This window comes from Prorops nasuta, unplaced genomic scaffold, assembly GCF_024137725.1.
Source record: "Prorops nasuta isolate Cenicafe-Biocafe unplaced genomic scaffold, Cenicafe_Pnas_1.2 PNAS00038, whole genome shotgun sequence".
In the NCBI taxonomy this organism is placed as follows: Eukaryota; Metazoa; Arthropoda; class Insecta; order Hymenoptera; family Bethylidae; genus Prorops; species Prorops nasuta.
In genome coordinates, this window is record NW_027116835.1 from 1,409,184 (window position 1) to 1,425,929 (window position 16,746).

The 16,746-nt window shown below is 33.0% G+C and overlaps 1 protein-coding gene across 2 annotated transcripts; it reads left to right on the plus strand.

Moving 5' to 3' along the window:
• Window positions 1-6,468: 6,468 nt before the first annotated feature.
• On the plus strand, window positions 6,469-16,640 carry put (activin A receptor type 2 punt). Of its 2 annotated transcripts, XM_066744271.1 has the most exons (10): window positions 6,469-6,894; window positions 7,363-7,553; window positions 7,633-7,795; window positions 7,876-8,015; window positions 8,096-8,475; window positions 11,402-11,588; window positions 11,676-11,813; window positions 11,905-12,036; window positions 12,158-12,335; window positions 13,506-16,640. In XM_066744271.1, the coding sequence occupies exons 1-9, from the start codon at window positions 6,846-6,848 to the stop codon at window positions 12,293-12,295; spliced, it is 1,518 nt and encodes a 505-aa protein (XP_066600368.1). In that variant the 5' UTR covers window positions 6,469-6,845; the 3' UTR covers window positions 12,296-12,335; window positions 13,506-16,640. The 2 variants fall into 2 exon arrangements, with proteins under 2 accessions (XP_066600368.1, XP_066600367.1); XM_066744270.1 differs by lacking the exon at window positions 13,506-16,640 and having other exon boundaries at window positions 12,158-13,499.
• The last annotated feature ends 106 nt before the right edge of the window (window positions 16,641-16,746 follow it).

Below are 16,746 nucleotides of genomic sequence, written 5' to 3' on the forward strand. Positions count from 1 at the left end.
AGTATATTTTTGTTTTCTTTCTGTTTCAGATGAATCGGGAGAGGACCATTGGTAGTGACCACATTGTCGGCATAAATCCAACACGAACCGACACCAATCATGCGCCATTGCCACCCTGGGTTGGAGTGACTCAAACCATCATTCGAAATCGAGCCGTCGTTGGAGGAAGACGTACAGGCAAATACATTCTTTTCTTATTTCTCATACTTGTTTAATTTATTTTATGTTTTAGGAAGGACGCTTATAGGACAAGGCTACCAAGGAGTAGGAAGTAAACACTCTCCGTTTACTTAAGTCCACATTTATTTAAATAATTTCAAGGATAGGCAAATTTACTTTTATTACTTTTATTCATTGTTAATTCAAGTACAGGTGTTTATTGAGAAGTGGACTCTCGAGTGTCAACTGGCTCGGGCTGATCCTCCTTCAATGACTATCAACTCTTACTTACTTTGTCCTTGTGGACTCTCGACGTTGGCTCATTAAGTTCACCTAATAGGGGTCCATCTTTATTGATGTGTAAATCGTTTCCTCGACGTAGTAGTTCTTCGTGTGACAACTCGGATCCACACCAAGGGACAAAGAATGTAAGAGTAATTAGTCACTGAGGAGAGTATCAGTCATGATCTGGTTGACCTTTGTGTGAATTAACATTCACGCTCGAGAGGAGGAAGCTTTTCAATTAACCGCTGGAAAGAAGTAACAATTTAGTTAGTTTCTCTATCCATTCACTTTTTGTAGCATGCTTTATTAATTTATATCTTTGTCTGTCTTTGAAATTCCTAATTAGAATCTGAAATGTGGAAATATTTTCTTTGAAAATCCTTCCACATTTCGGGTTGAATACTCGTTTTTTCAAGTATATTTTTGTTTTCTTTCTGTTTCAGATGAATCGGGAGAGGACCATTGGTAGTGACCACATTGTCGGCATAAATCCAACACGAACCGACACCAATCATGCGCCATTGCCACCCTGGGTTGGAGTGACTCAAACCATCATTCGAAATCGAGCCGTCGTTGGAGGAAGACGTACAGGCAAATACATTCTTTTCTTATTTCTCATACTTGTTTAATTTATTTTATGTTTTAGGAAGGACGCTTATAGGACAAGGCTACCAAGGAGTAGGAAGTAAACACTCTCCGTTTACTTAAGTCCACATTTATTTAAATAATTTCAAGGATAGGCAAATTTACTTTTATTACTTTTATTCATTGTTAATTCAAGTACAGGTGTTTATTGAGAAGTGGACTCTCGAGTGTCAACTGGCTCGGGCTGATCCTCCTTCAATGACTATCAACTCTTACTTACTTTGTCCTTGTGGACTCTCGACGTTGGCTCATTAAGTTCACCTAATAGGGGTCCATCTTTATTGATGTGTAAATCGTTTCCTCGACGTAGTAGTTCTTCGTGTGACAACTCGGATCCACACCAAGGGACAAAGAATGTAAGAGTAATTAGTCACTGAGGAGAGTATCAGTCATGATCTGGTTGACCTTTGTGTGAATTAACATTCACGCTCGAGAGGAGGAAGCTTTTCAATTAACCGCTGGAAAGAAGTAACAATTTAGTTAGTTTCTCTATCCATTCACTTTTTGTAGCATGCTTTATTAATTTATATCTTTGTCTGTCTTTGAAATTCCTAATTAGAATCTGAAATGTGGAAATATTTTCTTTGAAAATCCTTCCACATTTCGGGTTGAATACTCGTTTTTTCAAGTATATTTTTGTTTTCTTTCTGTTTCAGATGAATCGGGAGAGGACCATTGGTAGTGACCACATTGTCGGCATAAATCCAACACGAACCGACACCAATCATGCGCCATTGCCACCCTGGGTTGGAGTGACTCAAACCATCATTCGAAATCGAGCCGTCGTTGGAGGAAGACGTACAGGCAAATACATTCTTTTCTTATTTCTCATACTTGTTTAATTTATTTTATGTTTTAGGAAGGACGCTTATAGGACAAGGCTACCAAGGAGTAGGAAGTAAACACTCTCCGTTTACTTAAGTCCACATTTATTTAAATAATTTCAAGGATAGGCAAATTTACTTTTATTACTTTTATTCATTGTTAATTCAAGTACAGGTGTTTATTGAGAAGTGGACTCTCGAGTGTCAACTGGCTCGGGCTGATCCTCCTTCAATGACTATCAACTCTTACTTACTTTGTCCTTGTGGACTCTCGACGTTGGCTCATTAAGTTCACCTAATAGGGGTCCATCTTTATTGATGTGTAAATCGTTTCCTCGACGTAGTAGTTCTTCGTGTGACAACTCGGATCCACACCAAGGGACAAAGAATGTAAGAGTAATTAGTCACTGAGGAGAGTATCAGTCATGATCTGGTTGACCTTTGTGTGAATTAACATTCACGCTCGAGAGGAGGAAGCTTTTCAATTAACCGCTGGAAAGAAGTAACAATTTAGTTAGTTTCTCTATCCATTCACTTTTTGTAGCATGCTTTATTAATTTATATCTTTGTCTGTCTTTGAAATTCCTAATTAGAATCTGAAATGTGGAAATATTTTCTTTGAAAATCCTTCCACATTTCGGGTTGAATACTCGTTTTTTCAAGTATATTTTTGTTTTCTTTCTGTTTCAGATGAATCGGGAGAGGACCATTGGTAGTGACCACATTGTCGGCATAAATCCAACACGAACCGACACCAATCATGCGCCATTGCCACCCTGGGTTGGAGTGACTCAAACCATCATTCGAAATCGAGCCGTCGTTGGAGGAAGACGTACAGGCAAATACATTCTTTTCTTATTTCTCATACTTGTTTAATTTATTTTATGTTTTAGGAAGGACGCTTATAGGACAAGGCTACCAAGGAGTAGGAAGTAAACACTCTCCGTTTACTTAAGTCCACATTTATTTAAATAATTTCAAGGATAGGCAAATTTACTTTTATTACTTTTATTCATTGTTAATTCAAGTACAGGTGTTTATTGAGAAGTGGACTCTCGAGTGTCAACTGGCTCGGGCTGATCCTCCTTCAATGACTATCAACTCTTACTTACTTTGTCCTTGTGGACTCTCGACGTTGGCTCATTAAGTTCACCTAATAGGGGTCCATCTTTATTGATGTGTAAATCGTTTCCTCGACGTAGTAGTTCTTCGTGTGACAACTCGGATCCACACCAAGGGACAAAGAATGTAAGAGTAATTAGTCACTGAGGAGAGTATCAGTCATGATCTGGTTGACCTTTGTGTGAATTAACATTCACGCTCGAGAGGAGGAAGCTTTTCAATTAACCGCTGGAAAGAAGTAACAATTTAGTTAGTTTCTCTATCCATTCACTTTTTGTAGCATGCTTTATTAATTTATATCTTTGTCTGTCTTTGAAATTCCTAATTAGAATCTGAAATGTGGAAATATTTTCTTTGAAAATCCTTCCACATTTCGGGTTGAATACTCGTTTTTTCAAGTATATTTTTGTTTTCTTTCTGTTTCAGATGAATCGGGAGAGGACCATTGGTAGTGACCACATTGTCGGCATAAATCCAACACGAACCGACACCAATCATGCGCCATTGCCACCCTGGGTTGGAGTGACTCAAACCATCATTCGAAATCGAGCCGTCGTTGGAGGAAGACGTACAGGCAAATACATTCTTTTCTTATTTCTCATACTTGTTTAATTTATTTTATGTTTTAGGAAGGACGCTTATAGGACAAGGCTACCAAGGAGTAGGAAGTAAACACTCTCCGTTTACTTAAGTCCACATTTATTTAAATAATTTCAAGGATAGGCAAATTTACTTTTATTACTTTTATTCATTGTTAATTCAAGTACAGGTGTTTATTGAGAAGTGGACTCTCGAGTGTCAACTGGCTCGGGCTGATCCTCCTTCAATGACTATCAACTCTTACTTACTTTGTCCTTGTGGACTCTCGACGTTGGCTCATTAAGTTCACCTAATAGGGGTCCATCTTTATTGATGTGTAAATCGTTTCCTCGACGTAGTAGTTCTTCGTGTGACAACTCGGATCCACACCAAGGGACAAAGAATGTAAGAGTAATTAGTCACTGAGGAGAGTATCAGTCATGATCTGGTTGACCTTTGTGTGAATTAACATTCACGCTCGAGAGGAGGAATCTTTTCAATTAACAGCTAGAAAGAAGTAACAATTTAGTTAGTTTCTCTATTCATTCACTTTTTGTAGCATGCTTTATTAATTTATATCTTTGTCTGTCTTTGAAATTCCTAATTAGAATCTGAAATGTGGAAATATTTTCTTTGAAAATCCTTCCACATTTCGGGTTGAATACTCGTTTTTTCAAGTATATTTTTGTTTTCTTTCTGTTTCAGTTGAATCGGGAGAGGACCATTGGTAGTGACCACATTGTCGGCATAAATCCAACACGAACCGACACCAATCATGCGCCATTGCCACCCTGGGTTGGAGTGACTCAAACCATCATTCGAAATCGAGCCGTCGTTGGAGGAAGACGTACAGGCAAATACATTCTTTTCTTATTTCTCATACTTGTTTAATTTATTTTATGTTTTAGGAAGGACGCTTATAGGACAAGGCTACCAAGGAGTAGGAAGTAAACACTCTCCGTTTACTTAAGTCCACATTTATTTAAATAATTTCAAGGATAGGCAAATTTACTTTTATTACTTTTATTCATTGTTAATTCAAGTACAGGTGTTTATTGAGAAGTGGACTCTCGAGTGTCAACTGGCTCGGGCTGATCCTCCTTCAATGACTATCAACTCTTACTTACTTTGTCCTTGTGGACTCTCGACGTTGGCTCATTAAGTTCACCTAATAGGGGTCCATCTTTATTGATGTGTAAATCGTTTCCTCGACGTAGTAGTTCTTCGTGTGACAACTCGGATCCACACCAAGGGACAAAGAATGTAAGGGTAATTAGTCACTGAGGAGAGTATCAGTCATGATCTGGTTGACCTTTGTGTGAATTAACATTCACGCTCGAGAGGAGGAAGCTTTTCAATTAACCGCTGGAAAGAAGTAACAATTTCGTTAGCTTCTGTTTTCATTCACTTTTTGTAGCATGCTTTATTAATTTATATTTTTGTCTGTCCTTGAAATTCCTAATTAGAATCTGAAATGTGGGAATATTTTCTTTGAAAATCCTTCCACATTTCGGGTTGAATACTCATTTTTTCAAGTATATTTTTGTTTTCTTTTTGTTTCAGGTGAGGCGGCGCCGCCTCCCTCCCCGACGGTGTGCCACCTTGTCGTGGTGGGGGGGCTCACTTCTACAAGATCCATTCCGATTAGTAAATGATTCGAATTAATTTTCTGATCTTTGGGAATCTTGTAGAAGTGCCAAGAGCACACCACACCTTAACGGGAATCCGTTTACCGACATTACAGGGCGAAAACTATTTCGCATGCAGCGTCGTCATTTGTTGACGGATTGTAAAGTTATTACAGGTTTTTGGAAATGCCAGAAGCTTATCTACTAAGTTACGTTAGGAAAATTAACAAAAGATGAAAAACAAAATATTGTTTAAATAAATATATTAACATTATTGAGAAACAACAATTAAATCGCAAAATCCCCCAACATACTTTACTAGATAATGTTCATACGTTTCCAAAAAGTCCACAAAAATGCAAATCTGTCAAGAAATGACGATGCTGCATGCAAAATAAATAATGGAAGAATTTCGTGTTCGGGAAGTCGCCACACGAAATTCTTCCATTATTTATTTTGCATGCAGCATCGTCATTTCTTGACAGATTTGCATTTTTGTGGACTTTTTGGAAACGTATGAACATTATCTAGTAAAGTACGTTGAGGGATTTTGCGATTTAATTGTTGTTTCTCAATAATGTTAATATATTTATTTAAACAAAATTTTTTTTTCATTTTTTGTTAATTTTCCTAACGTAACTTAGTAGATAAGCTTCTGGCATTTCCAAAAATCTGTAATAACTTTACAATCCGTCAACAAATGACGACGTTGCATGCGAAATATTTTTCGCTATGTAATGTCGGTATACGGATTCCCGTTAATTATACTATAGTTTTCTTTCCCGAGTTGAATTATATTATTTAATTCATTACTACACTATCTGATGCCTGAGCTACATATGATTTAATTTCCCATTGTGTATATACGAGATAATCGAGGATGAGTTATACAGGTAGTGTCTATTATTGAATCTCATTTTTCTTATTCATCTATTGGTAACGGACCATTTCATGTTGGCACTACATGATATTGACTAATCAGCGTTCTCAGAAACCATCATCCTGAGCGCTATAGTCAACTAACACGAATCTCCTATATGCCGCCGTTAGAGAACCTCCCTTATAAGATGTGTTACGTAGAGACTATAGATTTTACCCGTGTCTTAAGCTTGAACTTGAGCTTAAGTTTTGTTTATGAATCCCGGGGCTGGTGTTTCCGAACGCAGCTAAGCCTGTACAATGTAGTACTGTAGAGAGAAATTTTTGGAAGTGAGGGGGTTGCCGTTCTGTTTACAAATATAATCTTTGCTCCTCCTGGAAATGGTGGACAATCTATTCCTCGTTCTGTTTCGATCGTTTTGATCAGCATTTTATTTTATAAATACTTGGAAAACAATTTTTGCATAGTTTTATCTAATCATTACAAATAGCCTCGTTATACAAATATGTGATGTGCGTGTGAATCTTATAGATCTGTATTTATTTAAAAATGATGGAAAGGACAGTTATTTTATAGTAAAAATAATGTGATTTTGTGCTGTGCGTGTTTTTATCTAAAAGTAGATGGGAGAGGAAAAGAGATGCTTCGGTGGATGAATTACTACAATTTGCTTAACAGTTAATAGACTCAAAATCACTGGTATGCTTTTGCAATCTGTTCACGATGTCTGCTCGTATGACAATACTGCCATATCTCTTCATTGTATTATTAGGTAACTAAACAAACCTGTTTCACTCGTCATTTCCATTTACCATCTTAATTATCTCTTTAGTTTAAAACACCAATCATTCAATTCATAATGTAAAGCTTCATATAACATAAGACAAGTATATTTATTTCCCATCCACTACAACTTTGTGTTTGCTAAAAAATTAGTGTTGTATTCTATTTCTGAGTAAGATTTTTTAATAATACAAATGTACATGTAATATGTAAATATAAACAATATTACTTATGTTTAAATGCTAGATTTTGTAATGTAAGTAATACTAGTGATAATCTGCTTTTATTATTTATATCATGTAGTTGATTCAAGTAAACAAAAATCTTCCAATAAGTTGCACTCTTTTTAATTTTTTAATTTATTTTGATTCATAAAATCTTATATTTTTATTTAATAATTAGTTGAAAGAGTCAATTTGATTTTCATATACTTTTATATTTTCATGTGTAAATAAAGGAATTACATTTGGACATGATCTGAAGGGATCTGGATTTTGTGAATTTTATAATGAAACGTCATGCCTAGAGGCTAAAGAAGGATGCACAGAAAGGGAAGAGTGTGATCCACCAGAACCAAATAAGCGCAATCATTGCTATGTTGTTTGGCGTCTTGATAATGAAACTAAGAAATCTGTTATTCAATTAAAGGTAGTTTTTAACACATTATTTTTAAACTTTTAAAGTAACAATATTATACTTGTTTACACCATTTTTTATTTTTTGGCAGGGTTGTTTCTTAGATGCTGCAGAATGTTATGACCAGGCAGATTGTGTTGAGCGTAATCCTGATACTAAAAATGGATTACTCTTTTGCTGTTGCGATGGAGACATGTGTAATCAAAACTTTACATGGAGACCATTACCAACTCAGCCTCCATCTGTAGTACATGGTAATAATAATATATTATTTATAAATCTCTTTTATAATATTGTTAAAAGTTTAACTTAAAACATATTTTGCATATTTCAGAATATGAAGATGACTCCAAAACTGAGCAACAAGTTATAACGCTTATTTTATCCATAATAATCCCTATAGTTATACTTGCTTTTGCCTTACCCTTTTTATATTGGTGCTATAGACATCGAAAATTAGCTTATTTTAATGAGGTATGTTTTATTATAAACTCTTTCTTTCTATAGCTTTAGGTTTTATTCCTAATAAAAATAAATTATCAAATATGTACTAGGTACCTACTCTTGAGCCATTGCCTTTACCACCTCCATCGCCTAATTTAGGATTGAGACCTATCCAGCTATTAGAAATAAAGGCACGAGGTCGCTTTGGAGCAGTTTGGAAGGCACAATTAAAAAATGAATTAATTGCTGTAAAAGTTTTTCCTATTCAAGATAAACAATCATGGCAAACAGAACAAGAAATTTTCAAGTTGGCTCACATGGACCACGAGAATATATTGCGTTTTATAGGAGTCGAGAAAAGAGGGGATAATTTGCAGACCGAATTTTGGTTAATTACAGCATACCATGAGAAAGGGTCATTATGTGATTATCTAAAAGCTAATGTTCTTACATGGCCAGAAATGTGTAGGATTGCAGAATCTATGGCAAGGTAATAACTATTCGGATAAGTCAGGACTGGTATAGCCTCGACATTGAAAACGCGTTGTAATTGATTGATAAAATTACAGCCATGCTTTTTAAAATTATCCAGCTGCATCCTGTTTTGCACTAGTCGTAAAGTTCCCTCAGCGCCACCAGTTTTTTTCTATAATACGCGCAGTTATATTCCAATAACACAAATATCCTCAGGACATCCTTAAACGCCTCAAGGAAATCCGTATGTCCAGTGGACATGTCGAGGATGTCCTCTGAACATGGTGTGCTATCTGGATATATAACTGTGAAAACAATAATATACATAATTCCTGCAGTATTAAGAATAAAAGTCGTATATGCAATTTTTTATATTTTAAGCTTTTTGCATTCATGTCTTGATCTTTACTTCAACAATGGAATCGTGAAATTCCGATGTTGCATCTAACTTTTTTCAGTAATTTAGAGTATCTTAAATTTTGTTATAATCATAGGCGAACACGTATTTTAACTAGTAAACTTTCAATTATTTCATGATATAAATGTCACTTATGATCTCTATTCTTAAAACGATAGTAATATCAATATTTGATATATACTTGTATAGGATGAGAAACTTAAGGAGGACTTTTAAAACCAAAATATTAATCTTAACATTACCAACTTTTTGGATTAAAATAAATAGCTTTATTGAAAAACGGATTCAAGAATTATATAAGGTGCATCCAGTCGACACTCAGTGGTCTCAGCCGCTGAGTAAAATACAATTATGATTGACCTATTTTAGCTGATCAATCAATCAGAGGCGTATTTTACTTAGCGGCTGAGACTGTTGAGTGTCAACTAGATGCAACTGTTGTGCATATTTTTAAATATTGTAAACGAATTTCATCCTGTTTGAACAACAAAATGGCGATTTTCAGATTAATTATGGGAATGCCTTTAACGAGAGAGAGAGAGAGAGAGAGAGATGATATATTATATGTCATAACTCAAAATATTTTCGTTCGAATGATTTGAAGATTGACCCAAATATTTTTGGCAACATTATTTATCCTGTGACGTAGGATGTTTTCTAATATTGATTTTTTTTACAATGACGATAGTTTAAAAAAGAAATGTTTAAAAATGGTCCGAAGATATCTAGTTTTTTTTAAGAATTTAAAATAAATATGCGGAATATTTTTAAAAATCTGTACGTCATACACATGGTAGGCAATTTTGCCAAGAATATTCTGTTGAAATAAAACTCTCTTGAGTTAAGGTAGTAGTCTAGTTGTTTAGGTCGAAAAAAATTTGTTTTTCATATTTCGATAGTATACCAACATGAGAATAAGTATAGTGTATAAATTTTAAACCAATATTCAAAATATTAACAAAGATATAAAATATATTCGAGAGCGCCACATAATTGAACGCTGTAAGCTGTGCGACACCTGCTAACGGTTATTCCTCACTATTATGACTCATCACCTTTATATTTCCTTGAAGTTTCGTATATCTTTTGATATACAAAAGAATATAACTAGATATACCCGCGTTTGACACGTATGAAGAGACCTAAAGCTTGTTGCACGCACCGAAGATCGACGATTGGTGTGAGGATGAAAGTTCTATTAGCCAAACTTTAAACGCGTTTTTCCCGAAACCACGTTTTCTCGGTCGGCCCGGGGCATAACAGATTTTCTATTGAACCGATCGGGCTGAAATTTTTACAGGTTGTTCTACACATCTGTAATTCTGGCCGGAACTAGAATCACTTTTTTTCATCCATTATTTTTCAAGTTACAGCCCAATTTAGACTAAAAAAATAGTACCTTCTTTTTTCGAAGTCCGCCATTTTGTTATTTTTTAACCAAATTAATTTTTTCTAGTTCCGGCCCGAATGACAATCCTACTGAACAATAATCCGTTACATTTTTTTGTTTTCGATTACCCAAACTGCAGATACCTCAGGGGCCAGCAGCACATGTTTTTTTTCACCTATTTTGAACCCATATAATTTAAATAAAATATCGTAAAAATTAAAAAAAAAACATATTTTTGTGTAATTCAATATAGTATTAATAACATATAAAATTTTCAGATTTTTTGCATTTCATTTAGGTAGTTAAAAAGATTCCCGAAGAATACCCTGCAAAACCGGTTGATTGACTAGACTACTACCTTAAACAATAAGAAAACTTGTTTTTCACTACGTATCTCTTTTAATCGTAAAGCTTATCAAAAAACGTAATTATTGAAAATTATTATTTCTAAAATTAAATTTAAATAAACCTACGGCTAAGATACCACTTGTTCAAAGTCAATCAAATAAGTAAGACCTGAACTTTTACAAATGAAATTATGATTATTATACGTTTTGTGAAATAGACTAGGATGGGGATTACATATGTCGGTCTTCTCTTGCACACACACACACATTCAGTAGTATAACAAATGAATGGCAAAAATATTAAATCGATCTGTCGATTTAAATATATTCGCAATGAGATAAAACAATATAAATCTCATTATAAAGGAAGAACAGACATTCATAATGAAAAAATTTACTAGATATGGTTTACAGGTTAATATTGAACTATTGAAATGTAGATTCGCGCAGATTTATATTAGCATTAAAAAAAAAGACTGATGCTGCGATCAAGATTGAAAAGTATTTAAAAAAAGGACCACTTTAATAGAGTGGGGTGTGTCAGTTAAAGCGCCCTGTAGCATAAATGGAAGAAGACATGTAACTATTATCGAGCTATAACAATTTTAGATGGAATCTTTCAGAATGCTAATAGCAATACGTTTAAAAAAAGTGCTGGGTGCAACAATTTAATACATCTTATCGTTGGGAAAATACACGTCTTTTTGCACATCTATGCTCTGTAGTATTTTTATTGGCAGATCTTGTATAAATATAATAATTGTACATTCTTACATATCATTTTTAGGGGCTTAATGCACCTGCACGAAGAAATTCCTGCTAATAAAGCTGATGGCTATAAACCAGCCGTAGCACATAGGGATTTCAAATCGAAAAATGTTTTGTTAAAAGCAGATATGAGTGCTTGTATAGCAGACTTTGGTCTTGCGCTGATTTTCCATCCTGGAAAACCATGTGGTGATACTCATGGACAGGTATATTATCTTTCTAATAAATATAAAATACTCTTCTGAGTAAAAATAAAATAAAGAGATAAATAATTTCACAATATTCTTCAAAAGGTTGGTACGCGAAGATACATGGCACCGGAAGTTTTAGAAGGAGCTATTAATTTTACACGTGATTCCTTTTTACGCATCGATATGTATGCCTGCGGTCTTGTATTGTGGGAACTGGCTTCGCGATGCACTGTCCAAGATGTACGTTTTATATATATATATATATATAAGTATAGTATGTGAATAATGAATGTCCTCGTTTGTTTGACTAATAAACATTTGCTTTAAACAGGGACCCATTGGAGAACATAAATTACCATTTGAAGAGGAAGTTGGTATTCATCCTTCACTAGAAGATATGCAGGAAAGCGTCGTACACAAGAAAGAGAGGCCGCTTATTTTAGAAACATGGCGGAATCATCCGGTAAGTTTAATAAACCTCCATATTTGTTAATACTTTTACAATAATAAAAATGTTGATTGGCATTATCCAAAGTGGTTTCCTATGATTCTTAAGCTATATATATAAATATTTAATTTCGCAGGGCCTACAGTCTATTTGTGTTACAATGGAAGAATGTTGGGATCATGATGCCGAAGCACGCCTTTCAGCATCTTGCGTCATGGAGAGGGTTGCTACATTAAGTAGGACTCTTGTCTTGAATTCCTCAACGCTGATATGAGTCGATAATACCAGCGAGTCCATCTCCACTAAGGAATCTAGTATGTAGTTAGTTTTTATGTAATATAAACTTAATTAAATTGCACTGCCGTTTCCTGTATTATTTTATATTTTCGGACGACCAAACCTGCTGTATAAATTGCAGTACTGTCTCGATGTCTCGTGTGCTTGCCGTCGAGACATTACCGTATCTCCTGATAGACATACATAAACATTTAAATATTATATAATATAAATATCAACGGAGAATGCCCATCGTCCAAAACGCTTTTAATATTTATGTAAAAAATATTCACAATATTGTCGTAACTTTTCATTTCAAATACTTTTTTATGAGAATTTTTTAAATATTTTTATAAAATTGCCTTCTTTCCTATATTACTGTTTTAATCTCTTGTAGTGTAATTTTCAATTGACAGTTATCTTTTAACACGCTGCATCCCTTCTAAAAGCATGGACTTGAAGTCTCTTTGTTAACAATTTAATAAAGGTCGCTGATTTTTATACGATCGGAATATATGCTAACCGTGTTGATTATAAATAAGAGTTAATGGCGCTTCTCACATAACCGTGCATAATCGACACTGGTCTTTGACGTGTCAATCAACCGATGTGCAATCCAATTTAAAATACATTTAGGTATGATGTAAAAATAAAGATAATATTCATAAACTGAGCTTTCTATAATTTAAAGACCTATACTTAAAAACGAATTACAATTTACCTGACTATTGAATCTCAAATTGTAATATTTAAGGTGAAAAATGAAATTAGTATCGCAAGACATTCAACGAGATAATGCTCCACAAATCCAGTAAATTCTGCATAATTAGTAAAAATTATTATGGATCAAAGGCATTCTTAATTGATATTCGTAATCGTGCAGTAGTCATTAATTATCAATATTAGAACATAGTTGAAATATAAAATAACCAAACAAACAGATATAAATTAATATTGGCTTGTGCCAAATGGTACGCTTAAAGTCTTATACTATGCATATTATTAAATAAAAGGAACAAGATAAAAACCGTAACATAAAGTACCTGGGATACACAGCTGACCATATTGAATGAGAGTCATATATAAGTTGGTGAAATTTTCATGAAAAATTTTTTGATGATTCAACGCTATTAATTAACTTTTTAATATAATTTCTCTTCTTGTTTGAATACTCAAGTTTTTAGTCATGAAATTTACATTTGTTTCAGATCAGATCATTAAGAACTTGGTGTAGTAAGTCAATTTTCTCTCAAAAAAATTCTCTACTTTATTTTAATATTTTCTCATCGTTTAATGATATAATTTATAATTCATGAATGTTTGATTAAAGAGAATTATGCATTCGATATTATTATATTAAAGATCTGAGACATTAAATGAATGCGAGGTAATTGATAATGTATAATGTTAATAGCAGCTAGAACGAAGGTTCTTCTTTAGTCACATTTTGTGACAGTAAAGATAAGTTCTCTCTGTGGAACTCATATAAGATTTGGAAAATATCTTAGAAATCCAAAAGAGTTGAAGAAAATGTTCTTTTACTGTCATAAAGCGAAACCCCGAAACTATTCTAACAGATTTCTTCGTACTAGCTGGGAAGCAATCTCATTAAACTCTACTGTCATCAGTTTCATCCGAACTTGAAAAGTTTTAAAATATGCGTGTACCATCTTGATCTTTAAAATTAGTTAATGCATTTGCTACAATTTTTAATCGTCTTCAGACGCGTATTTGATTGGACAAATTCAATTCTTTTCAATGAAAACTTTTATCTTGTAATAATGATATTGAACTATTAGTCTTTTACAGTTGATCATTAATATTATATTAAGAATAGTAATAGTAGTATAACAAATGTACAACAATAACTATTAGCCCTGATTGACACAACTTTTAAGAAGTAATATGTAAGTTTTGAGTTTGAAACTTGAATTTTTAACGTGAAAACCATCGACTTATATTCGATAATCTTATAGATATAGAAAAACCATTATTAGCAATAATACTCTTTGTATAATTGTTAACTTGTTATTTTTGTTCTATTAACTGATTCTTTGTTTTGCGCATGATTTAATCGACTCGAATCTACCATTGCTTATGAATTAATTAAGAGTTCAATGCCAATATTTACACATAACATTACAAACTATTGAAATTGAATATTAAAGATTTAAATGATGGTTTGTTATAGGGAAACGACAAATATATCCAGATTACTAACATTAAACGGTATAAAATAGCTTAAGGCTTTGTATAAAGCTCTACATAATATAAAAAATTTATTTGCTTAAAGATATAAATTTCTTATATATGTTACTGAATGCGTGTTTTCGATTAATTTCTACATCTAAGATGTTAGGTATTAGAGAGGAAGGAACTCTATAATAATAATAATAATTAAATTCCTTCTTTTACTTGCTCTGACAATTTTTCATACATAATATAATTCATATGAGCGATTTATACGGTAATGCAAAACTAGATGGTTACGATATTATTCAATTTCAGAAAATAGCAGGTAGTAAAACATAAGCACTGGTGTCAGAAAAATGAGCAAAAATACTATTTATTTTCTTTTTTTTTTTTTTTTTTTTTTGAAGACCAGTGTATTTGTTTAGCATTGCACGTTAAGCACTTCACACAAACTGTGATAATGTATGAATTAAATAAATTACTCTTTAAATAAGGCCTACGTGTGTTCCAATTTTCTAACATAATATGCGCCTTTTTTACATATCAGAGCAAGTAAAAGAGCGCTGACTGTATTATCTATTATCCTTAATAATGTTTTTTCACAGTGCCAAAAATATGATATACAAATACTAGCGTTTGTATACCTTAATGCATTGATTGCGGTCTCCTTACTACACAAAAAAGCTCATATTGTATTACATGATTTATATCTTTGTTACAGTTTTCTTTTGTTATTCAATAGTTTTAGAGGATAAATATTGTTAAATAAGGCGCACGTAATACCAGAGAATCCTTAATCTTTGATACACGATGTTATTAAACGACTGGCTATTGTTGAATGTGTGCTTTATCTATATTTAAACAATTTTAAAATTTCTACATATCGGACAACTGACAAATTTATTTAATGCCTAATTTTATATACTCCTTATTTTCTACAAACGTGTACGAATTTTATATCATCACGATATATATCTATATAATAATGATATAAGCTTAATCATACTATAATCTTGTCATTGTTATTTGTAATAATATTAAAAAAGAGCATATTACCAATACTTGGAGAAAAGTATATGTAACGCGCAATATTAAATTAATTATTATCTCCATTGACGAAACAATTATTCAAAGCTACAGTGCAATGATCAGTCGATGTTATCAAGTACATTGTATATAAAAAAACTATTATATATGAGATACATAGTAGCAAATGCCACAATTTTTATCTTGAATGGAACGACAAAACCTTGGTTTTAACTATTACTTATCCTTTTAAGTACCGACAGTACTGAGAAGGCATTCCTTTCAAAACTAAAATGCTGTTTTCCATTTGGAATCCCTGTCGAGTTAATTAACCCAATGTTCTGAAATGTGAGTGTAACTCTTCCCAGTAATGAACCTTTTAATTCGTATGGATCGAACTTGAAGTTGGACTTTAAAGAAAAATTTCAACAAAAGCTGTAGTTTAATCACGTTAACATGCTCAATCGCGGTCAGTAGATGCTGCATTATTTATAGAAGGTATACTATAGAATATTTATCGTGATAAAACAAATATAGCCCAATGACATTGTCTGCTTTCTAGTACTGTTACACTATTAATCTCTAAGCGATTTTTACCTAACTAACTCATTTTATAACTATTTTCGTGGGAGAGAGCCTCGTTATATGTATACCTACGATTTACAAAATACAATTTATCAAGCGTCATGACTACAGTGAGAAATTGGTAGTCTCTATTTAATTAATCGTAGATTAGCTGTAAATAAAATTTATTATACTTCGACATGAGCGAGGAGTAAATGAGACTCTACCTATTTATAGATAGTTTCTTATTTATCCTTTCTGTGTTAGATCCGTATGAATCTGCGGTAGCAATAGAATGTTCCTACAAACATGATTGTCAGCGAAATGATCTTTTTCAGGGTATATTTAAACCGAGAAAAAAAGTAAAAAATAAAAATAAGGGAAATACGAATTATTAACGATACAGAGCCCTTTATACAAATATCTTTGTCGAAGATAAATTACACACAGTGGGAACATTTTATTTAAAAATGATACAACTTATAGATATCATTTTATATCTATAAATATTCATAAACATGGATTATTATTTACGGATTGTATTAATAAAAATGAATTGAAAAGAATGATTTATATATAGAGCTATATTTGAATATATTTCCTCCCCTTCCTAATTAAGCATGTATATTAGTATTTGGATCGAGAGACGGACGTCGGGGATAAATG

Coding starts and splice junctions, on each gene's coding strand:
- put (XM_066744271.1), top strand. CDS start 6,846: ATGTCTGCTCGTATGACAATACTGCCATATCTCTTCATTGTATTATTA. Junction 7,554..7,632: donor AATCTGTTATTCAATTAAAG/GTAGTTTTTAAC, acceptor ATTTTTTGGCAG/GGTTGTTTCTTAGATGCTGC. Junction 8,016..8,095: donor AATTAGCTTATTTTAATGAG/GTATGTTTTATT, acceptor AATATGTACTAG/GTACCTACTCTTGAGCCATT.